This window comes from Dermacentor andersoni, chromosome 2 (assembly GCF_023375885.2).
Source record: "Dermacentor andersoni chromosome 2, qqDerAnde1_hic_scaffold, whole genome shotgun sequence".
NCBI lineage: Eukaryota > Metazoa > Arthropoda > Arachnida > Ixodida > Ixodidae > Dermacentor > Dermacentor andersoni.
This window is the reverse complement of record NC_092815.1, coordinates 40,046,011-40,061,352: the sequence shown is the minus strand read 5'-3', so window position 1 is coordinate 40,061,352 and position 15,342 is coordinate 40,046,011. Positions and strand designations below refer to the sequence as shown.

The window sequence follows — 15,342 nt, the reverse complement described above, 5'->3', positions numbered from 1 at the left end:
CCGTCATCGCCTACTCTCGTGTCCGGGACACGCCCGGGAACGGACAGGCTAACGCGTTAGCCCGAGGGGGTACTAACCTAGCGATGGCAGCCTCTTCCAACCCCAACCACTCGCACTATCCCTCTCAAAATCCCATCAATTTAAATGCCAAAGACATCCTTGCTCATGAGGGCGGAATCGAGAGAAAATACCCGCCGCCTCACCCACAACTTAGCGGGGAAGAGGCCGCCGATTGGCGCTAAATACAGACTGGGGTATACTACTCCCCCATCTAAACTTGCTAATCGCCATGTACCCCACTCGCGATAGGGCCAACTGCCCTTGGTGCGGTGGCATACCCACCCTATAATACATGTAACCTGGGAGTGCACTAAGCACCCTCATAGGCCAAATATCAACGACACAATGGAGCAATTGGAGGCACAACTCACTCGTTTCGACTTGGCCGGACAAAAGTCTTTAATTAGCCAGGTGAGGCAGGCGGCAGAGGCCAGTGGGGGCCCCGACCACCCATCCTCAAAATCTCTTCCTGACAAATAAAGTTTCTCTCTCTCTCTCTCTCTCTCTCTCTCTCTCTATATATATATATATATATATATATATATATATATATGGCGTGCGATGCTCTACCATTTGAGCTACCGCGGTGCCGCTTCCCCATCCACTTTCTTTGGTATTTATGCTTCCTAGTAGAACCATGGGTCTGTTAGCCGGCGCTACCACTCACAGACCTTGGCGGCGGATGTGCAACATCCTTTCTGCCGCAGGCGTCACGAGAACGCAATCTTTTTGGGTAAAGGCAACCGGTCAATAAACCCACACATGCTACCTCAAGGCATCAATGTTGCCGGATTCGAGACCTTCGTTATGTAATAAACGAGAAGAAAGGTGTTAACCTAGGGGTCCGATTTTTATTAGTTATATCATAAGAAGCCAACAAACACTGACACCAAGGACAACATAGGGGAAATTACTTGAGTTGAATAAATGAAATAAAGAAACGATAAATTAATGGAAATGAAAGTGGATGAAAAAACTTTGCCGCAGGTGGGGAACGATCCCACAACCTTCGCATCACACTTTCACACCTTCGCAGTGAGAGCTTGTTTGCTTCTTATGATATGACTGATAAAAATCGGGGCGCTATAGGTTAAACCCTTTTCTTCTCGTTTACTGGAACGCCAATGTATTTCGTCGCACACTTTGGGAACGAATATCTCGAAACTCGCGCCATCCTGAGAATTCATTTACAGTGAATGCGGCACTCGTACTCACCGGCTACAATTCGTAGATTGCAATATCCGCCGCAAAGCCATTAGTTATAAACCTAGAGAAATTTCGGTAATTATTCAATCATGCATTTCGATTTCTCGTGCAAGTAATGCGCGCATATTCGAGTAATCCAGCTCAAGGAGTAGAATTGTAATACCTGTCACAGGTGATAGTTAAAGAAAAAATATATCTGTAGTCTAGAAAAAGAGCACCAGATACGTCGAAACAAAAACAAGAACGTTCAGTGGCGTTCTCGGCAATCCACACGCTAAAGACGCAGCTCAATTACGACATGGATAGTTCAGGAAGGCCACTCACGGCGTAGATGCCGGCCATGGTGCCACCGCCGTGGGTCAGTGGAGTGGTCTAATCCGTGGTGCAGTAACCCGTTGCCTAGTTCGTGATCTAGACCGCGCCAGTCCGCGTGCGAGTCCGTCGCAGTGCGATAGCGCGAACGCGCGCTCGAGCGTTCGCGGCCGAGCAATAAGCGCAACACACGCGAGCAGTTCTGCCTCGTGTGTGCGCGGGGAGAACTATTTCTGATGGGAGCCCTGGCCCTCAGCATGCCTCTCTCGAGGCTCTAAACTTGGCTCCGGCGAAAACAAAAGGAAAAGGGGGAAGGAAACGGGAGAGGCGGGCGTCACATGGTGGAGGAAAAGGAGGAGAGATGGCGCGCCACGGGAAAGAGGCGCAACGCGGAACAGACGAGCTGTCCGTCCGATATCTCTGACGTGTATACGAACGAAAGAGGAAGGGAAACCGGTCTACTAGCAGAACGGGCGAATTGATACGCCGGGGAAGGCGCAGCACTCTGACCTGGTGTTGACAGCGCAAAACGCAGACGGGGACACGAAACGAGAAGACGACACCACGAGCGCTGACTTTCAACGACGCTTATTAGAAAGAAACACGGCTTCTTATACATTTGCCCACAGGAATCACACGTGTCACAGACACGTCATTGCACATCACGTGACACACGCACTTCTGCGCACCCAAGAAAATGACTGCCCGTGCAAAAGTTTCTTGTTGTTGTTGTTGTTGTTGTTGACAACAAGGACGGCGTGCTAACACATTGGTCACGAAGTCTGACAATCTCGGCTGCCTCAATAATCTCCCGAACCAGCTGTTCATTGTTTTCCCAGCACTTCACAGCCTTTGAATTCTGAGGCACAAGCTTTGGAGGGCAATCCCTGACGTGGGTGCCTAAATTCCTGCTCGCCTGCTCGACATTAACTGTATGTTCTTTTTGTCTTTCGGTTGTGCATCTTCCAGTTTCCCCTATATATTTTTTTCCACATTTCAAAGGTATAGAATACGTCACGGCTTCTGGTGATTTATCGTGCATCCTTGCTGCTTTATCGGCTCTTCTGCATTGACGCGTTGGCACACACTCTGACGTGCTACCCCGCTCTCGGGCAAAAACTTGCGGGGAGGAGACAGTAGACGAAAGTAAGCGGTGACGATGAGTGAGGGAATTAAAGGTGTATACTGACATGAAATAATTCTGTCGTATTTTTTTTCTTTTTACGCGACGAGCTTTCTTTGACTTTCGTCCGTTCCCATGGTCGGTGGTCGCATTTTCACCGCCGATACGAAGGCGCCGATGCAATGGGAGCGTGCTTTCGCGCAACCAAGCTGCAAGGTAGAACGCGTGCTGTCGCGCGAGTGCCGTGGGTTTGGATGCTGAGGTGGAGCGCCCGAGATGGAACGCCTTGCTCATCCCTCACCACCCTCTCCTCCTGTGGCGGCTGCGGCAGAGGGCGGGAGCGGGAGAGGAGGGCGGCTGGATGGATGGATGTTATGAGCGTCCCCTTTGGAACGGGGCGGTGGGTTGCGCCACCAAGCTCTTGCTATTATACTGCCTAATGTCCTACCTAGGTTAAACAATAAAAAAAGGAAAAGAAAACACTATGAAATCCCCCAACCAACTTTTCTGATCCCCTATTTCGAACTGTGCTTTTGTACGTCTCCGTTTTTTGTCGTTTCCCTACTTTTCTTCCACCAATCCTCTAATTGCCTCTTATTAATGCCTATTGCGGACATGTTTATTTTTCCACTGCTCTTGCTGGACCCAAGTGCTTCAAGAAGGCCAGTGGCGCCTAAGAACGGCGGCCGCTTTCGCGCACGCCCTCTCGCGCCGCCGGAGACAACGCATACAAGATCCTGAATACTTAGCTGCGCGTGTTCAAAAAAAGATTTTGCGCTCACCGCTACACTGTTCTTGCTCAAATCTTGCAGAACAATCGCATTTTCTTGTCGACCTCGTTTAATGTAACACTTGGCACAATTAGTCGCTTGTTTTTTAAGACAAAAAATGAGAAACTGTTTTCGCCTATGGGAAAAATGGCGTCTGAAGAGCCGGCCCTGGCACAGACTTGTGACACAAGTCTGTGCCACAAGTCACCACTAACGCCACCTACCAGCGGAGTTAGTCGGGCGCGACAGGGAGTAGACGCTTCCCTGGGGCTCGGGATCGGCAAGCGGCGCGGAGGTTCCTCGCGTGTGCTTCTGCGAGACCGTTTCGCGAGGCCTACACCAAAATGGACGAACACGATCGTTCGAACGCGCCAGCGTTCGCGTCCGTACATGCGAGCGACCGGCCGTTGGTATCCAGCATGGGGCGAACATATTCGCTCGCTGTCTGCTCGCGGTGAGTCGAACTTCCTATAGATTTGTCGCGCGCCCATCGGCATGTTCTGTGCATTGTGAGTCCGCTAGCAAGCATTAGTGTATGAAAAGTACCATAAATGCCATTGTGATTGTTTGCACTACTGTATTGTCGTTCCTTTGTCCCAAGAGTACAGGTGAGATCCCCACAAAGTATATTGTTGGGGACTCGACAACCAGCTCGACCATAGCGAGGCAGTTTATTTTCTGGTCGGTTTGTTGCCGGGTGCACAGGGTAAAATTGAGAGTTTTTACTTTTAGCTAGTAAGTGCGAAGCTTGGTTCGCTTCTAGCCTGATAACACGGCGACGAACGGACGTTTGGCGCATAATCAGCGAAACTACTTGGACTGAACGGAAATGCAAATACAAAATGACGCCACAGTTCCGCCGTATAGCCTATTCGTAGGTGGCGAAGATGTGGGCCGACTTTTGCCATTTCACTTGCGAAAAAGCATGACCCGTTCGCCCTCCTTTCCCGCACTACCAATTCGCTAATATTATAAGCGAGAACTTAAGCCCTTATTGTGAGACCCTCGATTTGATTCGACTCAGCCATGTCTTGACAATTCAAGCTGTCAGGTCATGTATGCAGCGGGAGTTGGTAATCGACCTCCGTCTCTTCTGGATCGGCATAATCCGCGTTCTATATAGCCAGATTCATCCTCCAGGCATCGATTGTATATAGGCGAGCTCGATACGTACAATTTATCGCCGTCATATACGTAGCTGCTTTACTCAGCGACACCTCGGTCTCTGAACCGAAATGCTTCCCCAAGCTTCTAAAGCACCGGCGAGCCGCATGTAAACCAACAACAAACAAGTATATCGCGTAAATTACCAAACATACGCTCAACGTACATGGTGACCTGCGACGTGGCCTTGATGCCCTGAAATCGGAAATTATCGGCGTCAACAGATTTTCCGTCACGGCTGAAACGGTGCGCCTGCATGCCTCTATATATACTCTCAGCGGGACGCGATGAAGAGCGTGTGCGAGTCATCGCGGTTGTGCGCGTGGCGCCAATGATTCGTCGATCGCGGACCGAAGCGTCAACAACAGCGCTCGTCCATCATCTCGGCGCTGTCTCGTTTCTTACGCGAGAAAGCCGTGCTTTGTTTGTTTTGTTTTTTTCTCTGCCACGAGCGTTTCGCGCTTCTTCCGTGGCGATTTCCGGAAAGAAGACCACCTTGGCACTGCGCGCATATTACACCTACGTAGCCGGCGTATACCTCGCGGAGGAGGTGTCACGGCCGCCTATTACGCAAGAAAACAAACTGCGCGCCGATCTGTGCGTTCGTTGTTGTCGTCGTCCTCGGGCGAAAGAGTTATTAGTTTTCGCCGTCGATTTCGCGTGCATGCATGTGGCATGGCCATCTGTTGCTCCCCTCCTCTCCGCTTACGAGAGTAGCTGTGTATACGTTAAGCATATTTCTGCATCATTTCCTTCCGTAAATCCATAACGCAAATGTCGAGATAGTCGAATACAAGTTCGTCGCCGATAGACTTCCGGCATTGAACGCGAAACATACGCACAAAACGTACGACGTGTATTGAAGTTCACCGAACAGACGCTCTAAATAGGGGAGGAGGTGGCAGAGTCGAGGCATACTTGCGAAGGTGGTTCACAAAACTAAGCTGCCCTCTCCTATAGGGCTCACGTCGGCTTTCTCTGTTCAGCGTACGCGATGTATTGCCTTAGGGGACACTAAACAGAAATATTGAGCTCAGCCACATTGCTATAAATCGCATTCCTGTAATTGTGATTAAGCTAGCAGAGGCTTGGTAAAGCCAGAAAGAAACGCTAAACATAAAGTGGCGACGCGACATTGAAATCATCACAACCGTGACCTCGTAAATTGCGGCAGTTGATGAAAGGCCGATAGAAAATTGTTTGCTAATCAAAAAAAGTACGTTCTAATGTGTGAACAAATGCTCAATCTGAGACGTTTCTTGGACTTACCTGCGCAAAAGGAGTCCCGGCTGCGCATTGAAATTCGGTGATGTCAGACAGACGTCGTCGGCTCCGCTTTTGGACGCAATATTCAAGAAGGCGTTGCGCTGCGAAGCACGAGGTCGCAGGATCAAATCCCGGCCACGGCGGCCGCATTTCGAAGGGGGTGAAATGCAAGAACACTCGTGGGTGCTTAGATTCAGGTGCACGTTAAAGAACCCCGAGTAGTCAAAATTAACCCAAGGTCCCCCACCACCGCATGTATCTTAATCAGATCGTGGTATATTGTCACGTAAAACCCCATACTGTATTTTTTTTTTCACGAAGGTGAACTTTGGCCTTTTATTTTCTAGGCCAATGTGCGCAATTTCGCCCGAAAGTAATAATAATAATAATAATAATAATAATAATAATAATAATAATAATAATAACTTTATTTGCATCCGAAATACACGATGCCGGAGGCCTACAGAAAAAGCTGTCGCATTGCAGCTTGACAAGGCGACAGGCCCCCGCACTGGCAACTTCACGTAGCAGTCAGCAAATTATATATGAGTTATAGTCAGCACTCATTGAAATCCATGCATACAAAAAGATAAAACTCATTCCATATTCAGACATCGTCATACAAATTACAGGTTATGAAGTACAAACATTCAGCTTTCAAGACACTGTTTATCCATACAAGAACGCCACCAGAGACCAGCGCACACAAAATGCACCGCAGAAAGCGCAGGTAACTCCGCAGTGAAAGGGCAGCAAAATTATACACTAACTATACTATTCTTGTTTCTTTTTTGTTTTCTTCTTCAACACACTAAAGTATTTTCGAAGGTCCGCAAAAGTAATTTTGTCGGGCTCTATATGTTGTTTCTGTAGTGTATTCAATAACCTTGGCAGCCGGTTTTTTAACATTTGTAAGCCATATGTTGTCCTACAAGTATCTATTGCCCATGTTTCAAAATTTCGCGTATTGTATGTAGTAGAGTGATATTTCAACTTCGCTAACTGACGCAAGAAACAGGTATTATTTTTTATCTCTTCTTTATGTCGCTTGTACAGGCAATAATCATAAATATTTGTTACTGGCATTATGTTGTAGCTGCGAAATAAGGGCTCAGATGGATAGTACCTGGGTACATCCGCAATAACTCGCAGAAACTTTTTTTGCAAAACATGGATTTTTTGCAGATTGGTTTGCGTCGTGGAGGCCCAAACTAGGTGACAATAGTTAAGTCTGGAACAAAATAAATTATTGTAGAGTATTAGCATCGGATGAAGTTTTGAAGCAAATATATCTACCAGGCTATAGACTTATTTCGTGTTCCTATTTACCATCCGTTGAGCCGCGTGAACATAACTTTACCCTTACAAGTGGCTCGATCAAAAGCCTATAGACTACTCCATTCCCGTCTCCCCTTTTCGTCCATGCTTGTGCGAGCGTGCGTGTGTGCGTGCGGCTGGCACGAGGGGCGCCTGAAAAGTTCGTGGCCTGACCCGGACGTAGTGACCGTGGGTCGAAATGTTGCTGTCAGTTCTCTACACAGTCTCCCTTGAGGGCCACACATGTATGTTATCGCTCTTAGAGTTACATTATTCCACTTTGGTGTTACGTTTAGTCCTGCTCCTCCAAAAAGAGTCGTGGCGTCCGTGAGGGCTTCATCAGAAGAAAAACGACTTCAACCAAGGTACTTTTTTCATCTGTGAAAATAGGTGGTAGTCCGAGGCACCCAAATCAAAAATTAAATTATGGGGTTTTACGTGCCAAAACCACTTTCTGATTATGAGGGACGCCGTAGTGGAGGACTCCGGAAATTTCGACCACCTGGGGTTCTTTAACGTGCACCTAAATCTAAGTACACGGGTGTTTTCGCATTTCTCCCCCATCGAAATGCGGCCGCCGTGGCCGGGATTCGATCCCGCGACCTCGTGCTCAGCAGCCCAACACCATAGCCACTGAGCAACCACGGCGGGTTGCACCCAAATCAGGGGAATAGGGTGGGTGCTGAAGTAGATTGAAACCACAAGAGGGAATCGCAGCCATCGCAACAGCCGATGCGTGAACTGGCGCATTGTCCTGGTGAAACAACTCCCCTTTCCGGAGCATCCCCCGCCGTTTTTCCTTAATCGCCGACCTTAGACGACGAATCTGAGCTGCATGGTATTCCCCCTTGATGGTTTGACCTTTCGGGAGAAATCCCAGGAGAATGACAGCCTTGCAATCCCAGAACACTGATGCGATAACCTTGTCAGCGGATGGATACACTTTTGCATTTTTGAGGTGGGATCTTTCCCCAGTTTCGAGGCTCCTTTTGACTCGGGACGAAAGCGATGCACCCATGTTTCATCCATTGTAACAAATCTCTACAGAAAAAATTAATACCAGCTTTTAACAGTTGCAGATTTTCTGCAGAGTGAAGTTCTCTCAGACGTTTGTTCTCACATGTCAAAAGTCTGGGCACCCATCGGGCCGAAACTTTGTGCATGTTCAGGAGATCTGTTGGATATGGCCGACCCTCTCCACTGATGTGCCCACACATTCTACAATGTGCCGCAGTGTGTTACGTCGATCAGCCATTAAAACGTATTTCAGTTTTTGGACATTTCTTCTGTGCATGCTGTTGAGGGACGACCACTGCGCGCAGCATCTTCAATTGATGTCTGGCCTCGCTTGAAATCGGCAACACACTTTTTCACCATAGCATAAGAAGAAGCATTGTCCCCTAATGCCTCCAGCATATGCTGTCCTTGTGAATTTCTGGTGGTGTCAGTCCTTTATTTTAAGAGGTATTGAATGACTGCGCGCTTCGCGAATTTCTACATTTTCATATTTCAGCTTCGCGACCTTGCTTTAAACCGGTGTACTTCAAATAACAAAATCAGAACACACCCAGATTGCTCATGAAACCATTCAAATAACTGAATAACATACTGCATTGCGAAACAAGACCACGCAAAAAAAATTTCATGGACGGGCTGCGAACTTTTCAGGCACCCCTCATACCTCGCTTTGAAATTCGTTGTAAAGAAGTCACTTCATTCAAATTATCGCATTACTCGGGGTTCTTTTTTTTTTTTCGTGGTCGGCGCAGCATGCTCTAAATATAGCTTATACTGGAAACGTTCTCACCGTCCTGTCTCTTTCGTTACAGCTATAGAACCAACTTGGAACAGAAGGTAAGCCGAATAGAAAGAGAGAAAAAAACGAAAGCTTCCTAAAAACTATAGGCATAAAGCAGTGGTGGACTTGCGGTGCCAGCGTCTCGGCCAAATGGATTGTTTTCGACATACCTTCGAACACCGGCGGAAAGTTTGGCTGAGGCTCCATCCTTGTTTTCGCATCTACACAGACTCGCGCAAGCTGACTGCGCGCGTCACTCCAACACATGCTGCGCGAGTTTAGATGCGCATGCCAGTACGTACGCTCAGCACGCGCGGCTGATAACACGTGCTCCACAGCGTCATGAACACCAGCTGCGTTGAGTCATGCACTTCAACTTCCAACAACTTCTGCCATACCGGCGGCCTGGCATTATCTGAAACATATTAGACCTTTGCCTAACCTACTCCGTAATAAAAGGCCCTGGTGAAAGCAATTATACATAAAATAATAATAACAAAGATAGAGTGAAAAAAAGAAGAAAGAAGTTAACCGGTATGAGTTGATCCTATGAAATAAATATATGTTTTTTTAATGCCTTGTTTGGGAGCTAGTTAATTTCGGGCACGGAGGGCAGATATATTCCGCCGTGGTTTCGGGTCAAGCCATCTTGCAGAGTGAATAGGCGCCCCCGATCTTGTCCATCGCATTTTTCGCGCGGCAATACGTTCACCACAATCTGATTTTTATCGCTGCCTGTGGCACCATATAAGCGAGAAAGAACGTCAATCACTCAAATCGTTGCCTATTAATGCGGAGGCGTACGTGCATTTTCGCGCCAGACAGAGGGCGCGTTGCGATGCTACGGCATAGTGTTCCTGTATATGCTTCCGCAGGGAGCATATACAGGAACACTATGCCGGAACAGGAACACTATGCAGGAACATAGTGCAGGAACACTGCGGGAGCATATACAGGAACACTATGCCGGAACAGGAACACTATGCAGAAACATAGTGCAGGAACACTGCGGGAGCATATACAGGAACACCACTTCGGCATTCCAGCGTTGCTGACACCGGCCGCTAGGGGTGTCGAACGACTCGTGTTTCATCACTCGTCTGAGTGTAAAGCAACAAACTTTGCCGCTGTCAAGTTCATCAATATTAGCGCATTCGATGGTGCTCTAGGACACACTTGCCGCGTGATGAGCGATCGGAGATGTCAAATCAGATCGAGCGATCGTCAAAGCAGAAACAAAATGGCTGTCCTCGGGGAGCGGCGCGCGCGCGCTTCGAAAGATTGTAGATCTCGCGATTCCGCTGGGTCAGCGGCTGATTTTATCGACGGATCGCGCAGCAGCGACTCTGAGGATGCGGCCTTTTCGTCGGACTTTGAGAGCGACGACGACGCAAGTCACCCCGAACATCGGCGGCCTCAGCCTGGCACGCCCAACTGAGGCGCTTTCAGTTAAATTTTTGTGGCGGAATACCTGTTCAACGAAAAAAAATGATTTTTTTTCAGAGATGATGCCTATCGTATCTAATATTTTTTTTTTACATACCTTTCTTACTGGATACAAGCGTGTTTTACAACCCTTGTTCAATTTTATCCCACAATCTTGATTCTCCATGGCCATTTATATGTTTTTTTATGAGATATATCTCGTTAATGAAACCATTATGCGTGACAAGTGCATTCATTGTGCTTTTTGCTTATGTATTACATAAAATATTGAGTGCAGTATTTCTATCAGAAAAAAAAAATCTGGCACAACCTACAAAAACACCTATTTTCTCCGAGTTAATGTGAAGGGTGTGGGTTCAGCTTTCAGCGGCAGCAGGTTGTTTCCTCAATAGTTCATTTTCCCTTTAGCTTATTACAGCTTTTACATTTCAATCAAAAATTTTTTAAAAATTACACCCCGATTTCCTTTTCTTCCATATATGCTCGCTTCATATTGTGACACGCTGACGAAGATGTCAGCCTGGTCGGAAGAAGACGACGCTCTGGACTTCGCGCGCTGTCTACCATCTTGTCAGCCGCTACGATTATTGTAAATATCCTGTAAATATACGTCTGACTGTTTTTAACCCCGTAACATTTTTGGTGGAGGTTGCGGGATCATTATCACGACGGATTTACGCAGCGGGCGCTCCTTGGCTGCATCTACAATGCCAGCAGAAGGCGAGGATGCTTCGGGCCCGTCGGCACTCACGCCCACCGTCATTCTAGCACAACCCCGCGACCCAGGAACCTTTTCTGGCCCCGACGACACTGATGTTGAAGACTGGCTTCAACTATATATGAGCGGGTGAGCTCCAGCAACCACTGGGATCAGATCATCATGCTCGCGAATCTGATATTTTACCTCGCGGGCACGGCACGCGTCTGGTTTCAGACCCACGAGGAGGAACTTACCAGCTGGGATATTTGTAAACAGAAGCTGAAAGATTTGTTTGGCAAGCCTGTTGGACGTCAGCGCGGCGCCCCAAAAGACCTCGCTTCGCGTGTCCAGACGTGCACTGAATCCTACCTCACGTACATCCAGGACGTGCTCGCTCTGTGCCGCAAAGTGGACCGAAGATGTCCGAACCTGATAAAGTTGCACACGTCATTAAGGGCATAGCAGATGATGCCTTCCACCTCCTTGTTTTCAAGAATTCTTCCACTGTGCAAGCCATTATTACCGAATGCCGTCGGTTTGAAGAAGCCAAGAGTCGCCGCATTGCCCAGCCATTCCCAACACGGCTGCTACGTTCACCTGCGAAGACCTCCGCAGTCCGCCCACGCCCGATCACTCTGATGACGTTCTACATATCATCCGACGTGAAATAGAAGCCGCATCTCCTGTCACAACCCCAACCCATGGCCCCGACAATTGCCAGGCGACCGTCTCACTGATACAGTCCGTCGCGCGCCAGGAATTGGCCAACGTTGGCTTGACCAACGTCTGCTCAGTTAATCGGCCTGACTACACTCCGTCCAGCACTGTCATACGCACCCGCAGCCTGAATGCCCCAACGTGGTATCGCAACCCGGCCGAATGGCGTACTCCAGACGACAGGCCTATATGCTTCACTTGTGGTCGTATCGGCCATATTTCACGTCACTGCCGGTCTTCGTGGAATTCGATCCCCTGGTCCTACCACCCATTCCACGGCCCTCATGCTGCTCCCCAGTTCGCCCCGCAAACGCAGCCAGCAATTTCTGGCGACACTTCTCGTCCTACCCGCTCTAGCCGCTCTCCTTCGCTACGTCGCCGCTTCTCCCGATCGCCCCCATCTCGCCGATCACCGTCCCCTAGTGCCTTCCGGCGCACCCTTCCGGAAAACTAATGGGTGCAGCACCTGGAGGTGATGCTGCCAAACCGACCCGACGCAAAAATCCTCTTTTGACCTTGCCCACACATCGGAACCTCATTAAAGTGAACGTGGATGGTGTACCTGTTACGGCTGTGATTGACACTGGCGCGCACATATCTGTGATGAATGCTCAGCTTCGGAATCGTCTCAAGAAAGTCCTTACTCCTGCGCCGTCGCCTGTGGTCCAAGTCGCCGACGGTGGAACACCAGCCGTTATTGGCATGTGTCCGGCTTGCGTGAGTGTCGCCGGACATCATACTTCTGTTTCATTTTATGTTCTAGAGCACTGCCCTCACGACCTCATTCTGGGCATTGACTTTCTGTCTACACATTCCGCTTTGATAGACTGTTCTGCTGGTGTTGTGCAACTCGCTCTACCTGCTGCTATTGAACCTCCCGACAGTGCTCCGATACGGCTATGTTCGACAGAACATATTCGCCTCCCGCACCGTGCCGTTACCTACATAGGTGTCTCCTCCGTTCCACCTATACCAGACGGTGACTACATGCATCGTATCCCCTAATCCGAATGTCCTGCTCTCGCATAACGTCGCTTTTCCTCACACCGTCATTACCATTTCGGACAACGCGTCCTGCCTTCCACTTGTAAACTTTGGACGCGGAATATCCCTGGCGCAAATAACGCCGGCCAGAGACTACAACATTTCGGCTTTAACTTGTAACAGCTCCTCGTGTTCAACTCTTGCTTCTCCCCCTGTCCCTTCAGACTTGAATGCCCTAACAAAAATGATTGGTCCCGACCTTCCACCCCAGCGTGCTAATGAACTACGTTGCCTCCTTGCCTCATACTGGGACATATTCGACCTTGGAGAGCGCCCTTTAGGACAAACATCTGTCGTAAAACATCGAATAAACACCGGTGATGCGAGCCCGATCCATCGGCGACCCTACCGCGTCTCACCTACTGAGCGACAAATCATCCAACATGAAGTTGACAAGATGCTTTCTCGAGACATCATCGAACCTTCTTGCAGCCCATGGGCATTCCCTGTTGTACTAGTTAAAAAGAAGGACAACAGTTGGCGATTTTGCATGGATTATCGACACCTCAACAAGGTAACCAAGAGGGACGTCTATTCGCTACCACGCATTGACGATGCCCTGGATTTCCTGTATGGAGCACAATATTATTCGTCCATCGACCTTCGCTCCAGCTACTGGCAAATTGCCGTCGACGACATGGACCGCGAGAAGACAGCATTTATTACTCCCGATGGCCTATATCAGTTCAAAGTGATCCCTTTCGGTTTATGTAATGCCCCGGCCACATTTGAACGAATGATAGACGCCCTCCTACATGGTTTCAAGTGGTCCATCTGCCTCTGTTACCTGGACGACGTGATCGTTTTTTCTCCGACTTTTGCGACACACCTCGAACGCCTATCGGCGATCCTATCTGTTTTCCGTCAGGCGGGGCTACAATTAAATTCGTCCAAGTGCCACTTCGGTCGTCGGGAAATCTCTGTGCTCGGGCATCTCGCCGATTCTTCTGGTGTACGCCCTGATCCCGATAAAATACGGGCTGTGAAAGAATTTCCCGTGCCAACATGTGCCAAGGATGTTCGCAGCTTCTTGGGCCTTTGCTCCTACTTCCGTCGGTTTGTCCGAAATTTTGCGAACGTTGCGCGCCCTCTCACTCAGCTCCTCAAGAAAGACGCCGCATTCATTTGGGGCCCTGAGCAAGCTGGTGCTTTCACCGAGCGGATTGGGCTGCTTACGTCCCCGCCCATTCTCGCTCACTTTGGTGCGTCAGCTCCAACAGAAGTCCGTACCGATGCCAGTGGCTACGGTATTGGCGCTATCTTGGCACAGAAACAACAAGGGCGAGAACGTGTTATTGCCTACGCCAGCCGCCTTCTTTCCTCTGCTGAGAGCAATTATTCCATCACCGAACGCGAGTGTCTGGCTCTCGTTTGGGCAGTGGGTAAATTCCGCCCCTATTTGTACGGCCGCCAATTCACAGTCATCACTGATCACCACGCTCTGTGTTGGCTTTCGTCCCTCAAAGATCCTTCAGGGCACCTTGGCCGCTGGGCTCTGCGCCTTCAAGAATACAGCTATTCAGTTGTATACAAGACCGGCCAGTTACATCAAGACGCGGGCTGCTTGTCGCGCCATCCTGTCGGCCCTCCTGACGCGGCCGGCATACCTGTCACCGTTCTCTCTCGGGCTGCTTTTCGCGATATTGGAGTTGAACAACGTCGGGACGCCTCCTTACAAGACCTTATTCAACGGCTCACTTCAACGACGCCCGATCCTTCCCTTCGCATGTTTGAACTCCAAGATGGTATATTGTACCGCTCTAACGTGCGCCCGGACGGCCCTGCCCGACTCTTTGTTGTGCCTGAGCATCTGCGTCAGTCTGTTCTCGCCCAGCTTCATGATGTCCCGACTGCCGGTCACCTTGGCGTGTCACGGACCTATGACCGCGTTCGTCGGCGCTTCTATTGGCCTGGTCTATTCCGTGACGTCTGCCGTTACGTCGCTGCGTGTGACCTTTGTCAACGACGCAAAAAGCCGACCACACTCTCTGCTGATCGCCTTCAACCACTTGACGTACCATCAGAACTATTCTTCCGTGTAGGTGTTGATCTTGTAGGCCCTTTTCCTACGTCTGATTCGGGAAACAAGTGGATTACTGTAGCAACAGACTACGCCACCCGATATGCAATCACACGGGCTCTTCCGACAAGCTGTGCAACCGATGTCGCCGACTTCCTCCTAGAGAACGTCATCCTTCACCACGGCGCCCCTCGACAGCTCCTCACCGACCGCGGCCGCTACTTTCTTTCTAAAGTTGTCAACGACATTCTGTACTCGTGCGCGACTAAACACAAACTTGCTACTGCTTACCATCCACAAATGAGCGGTCTAACCGAGCGCCTTAACCGCATCCTTACTGACATGCTGTCCATGTATGTCTCCGCTGACCATCGCGACTGGGACGTTGTGCTGCCGTTC

General features: G+C 49.3%; 1 protein-coding gene across 1 annotated transcript in view; it reads right to left on the bottom strand.

Annotated features, from left to right (window-relative positions):
- ClC-a (chloride channel protein 2) overlaps positions 1–1,694 on the bottom strand; it is a 125,100-nt gene extending 123,406 nt beyond the window's left edge. Inside the window, exon 1 of the mRNA XM_050189451.3 lies at positions 1,591–1,694. Coding sequence (XP_050045408.3) covers positions 1,591–1,608 — 18 coding nt within the window. The 5' untranslated portion in view covers positions 1,609–1,694. The remainder of the gene's footprint in view (positions 1–1,590) is intronic.
- Between the last annotated feature and the right edge of the window lie 13,648 nt (positions 1,695–15,342).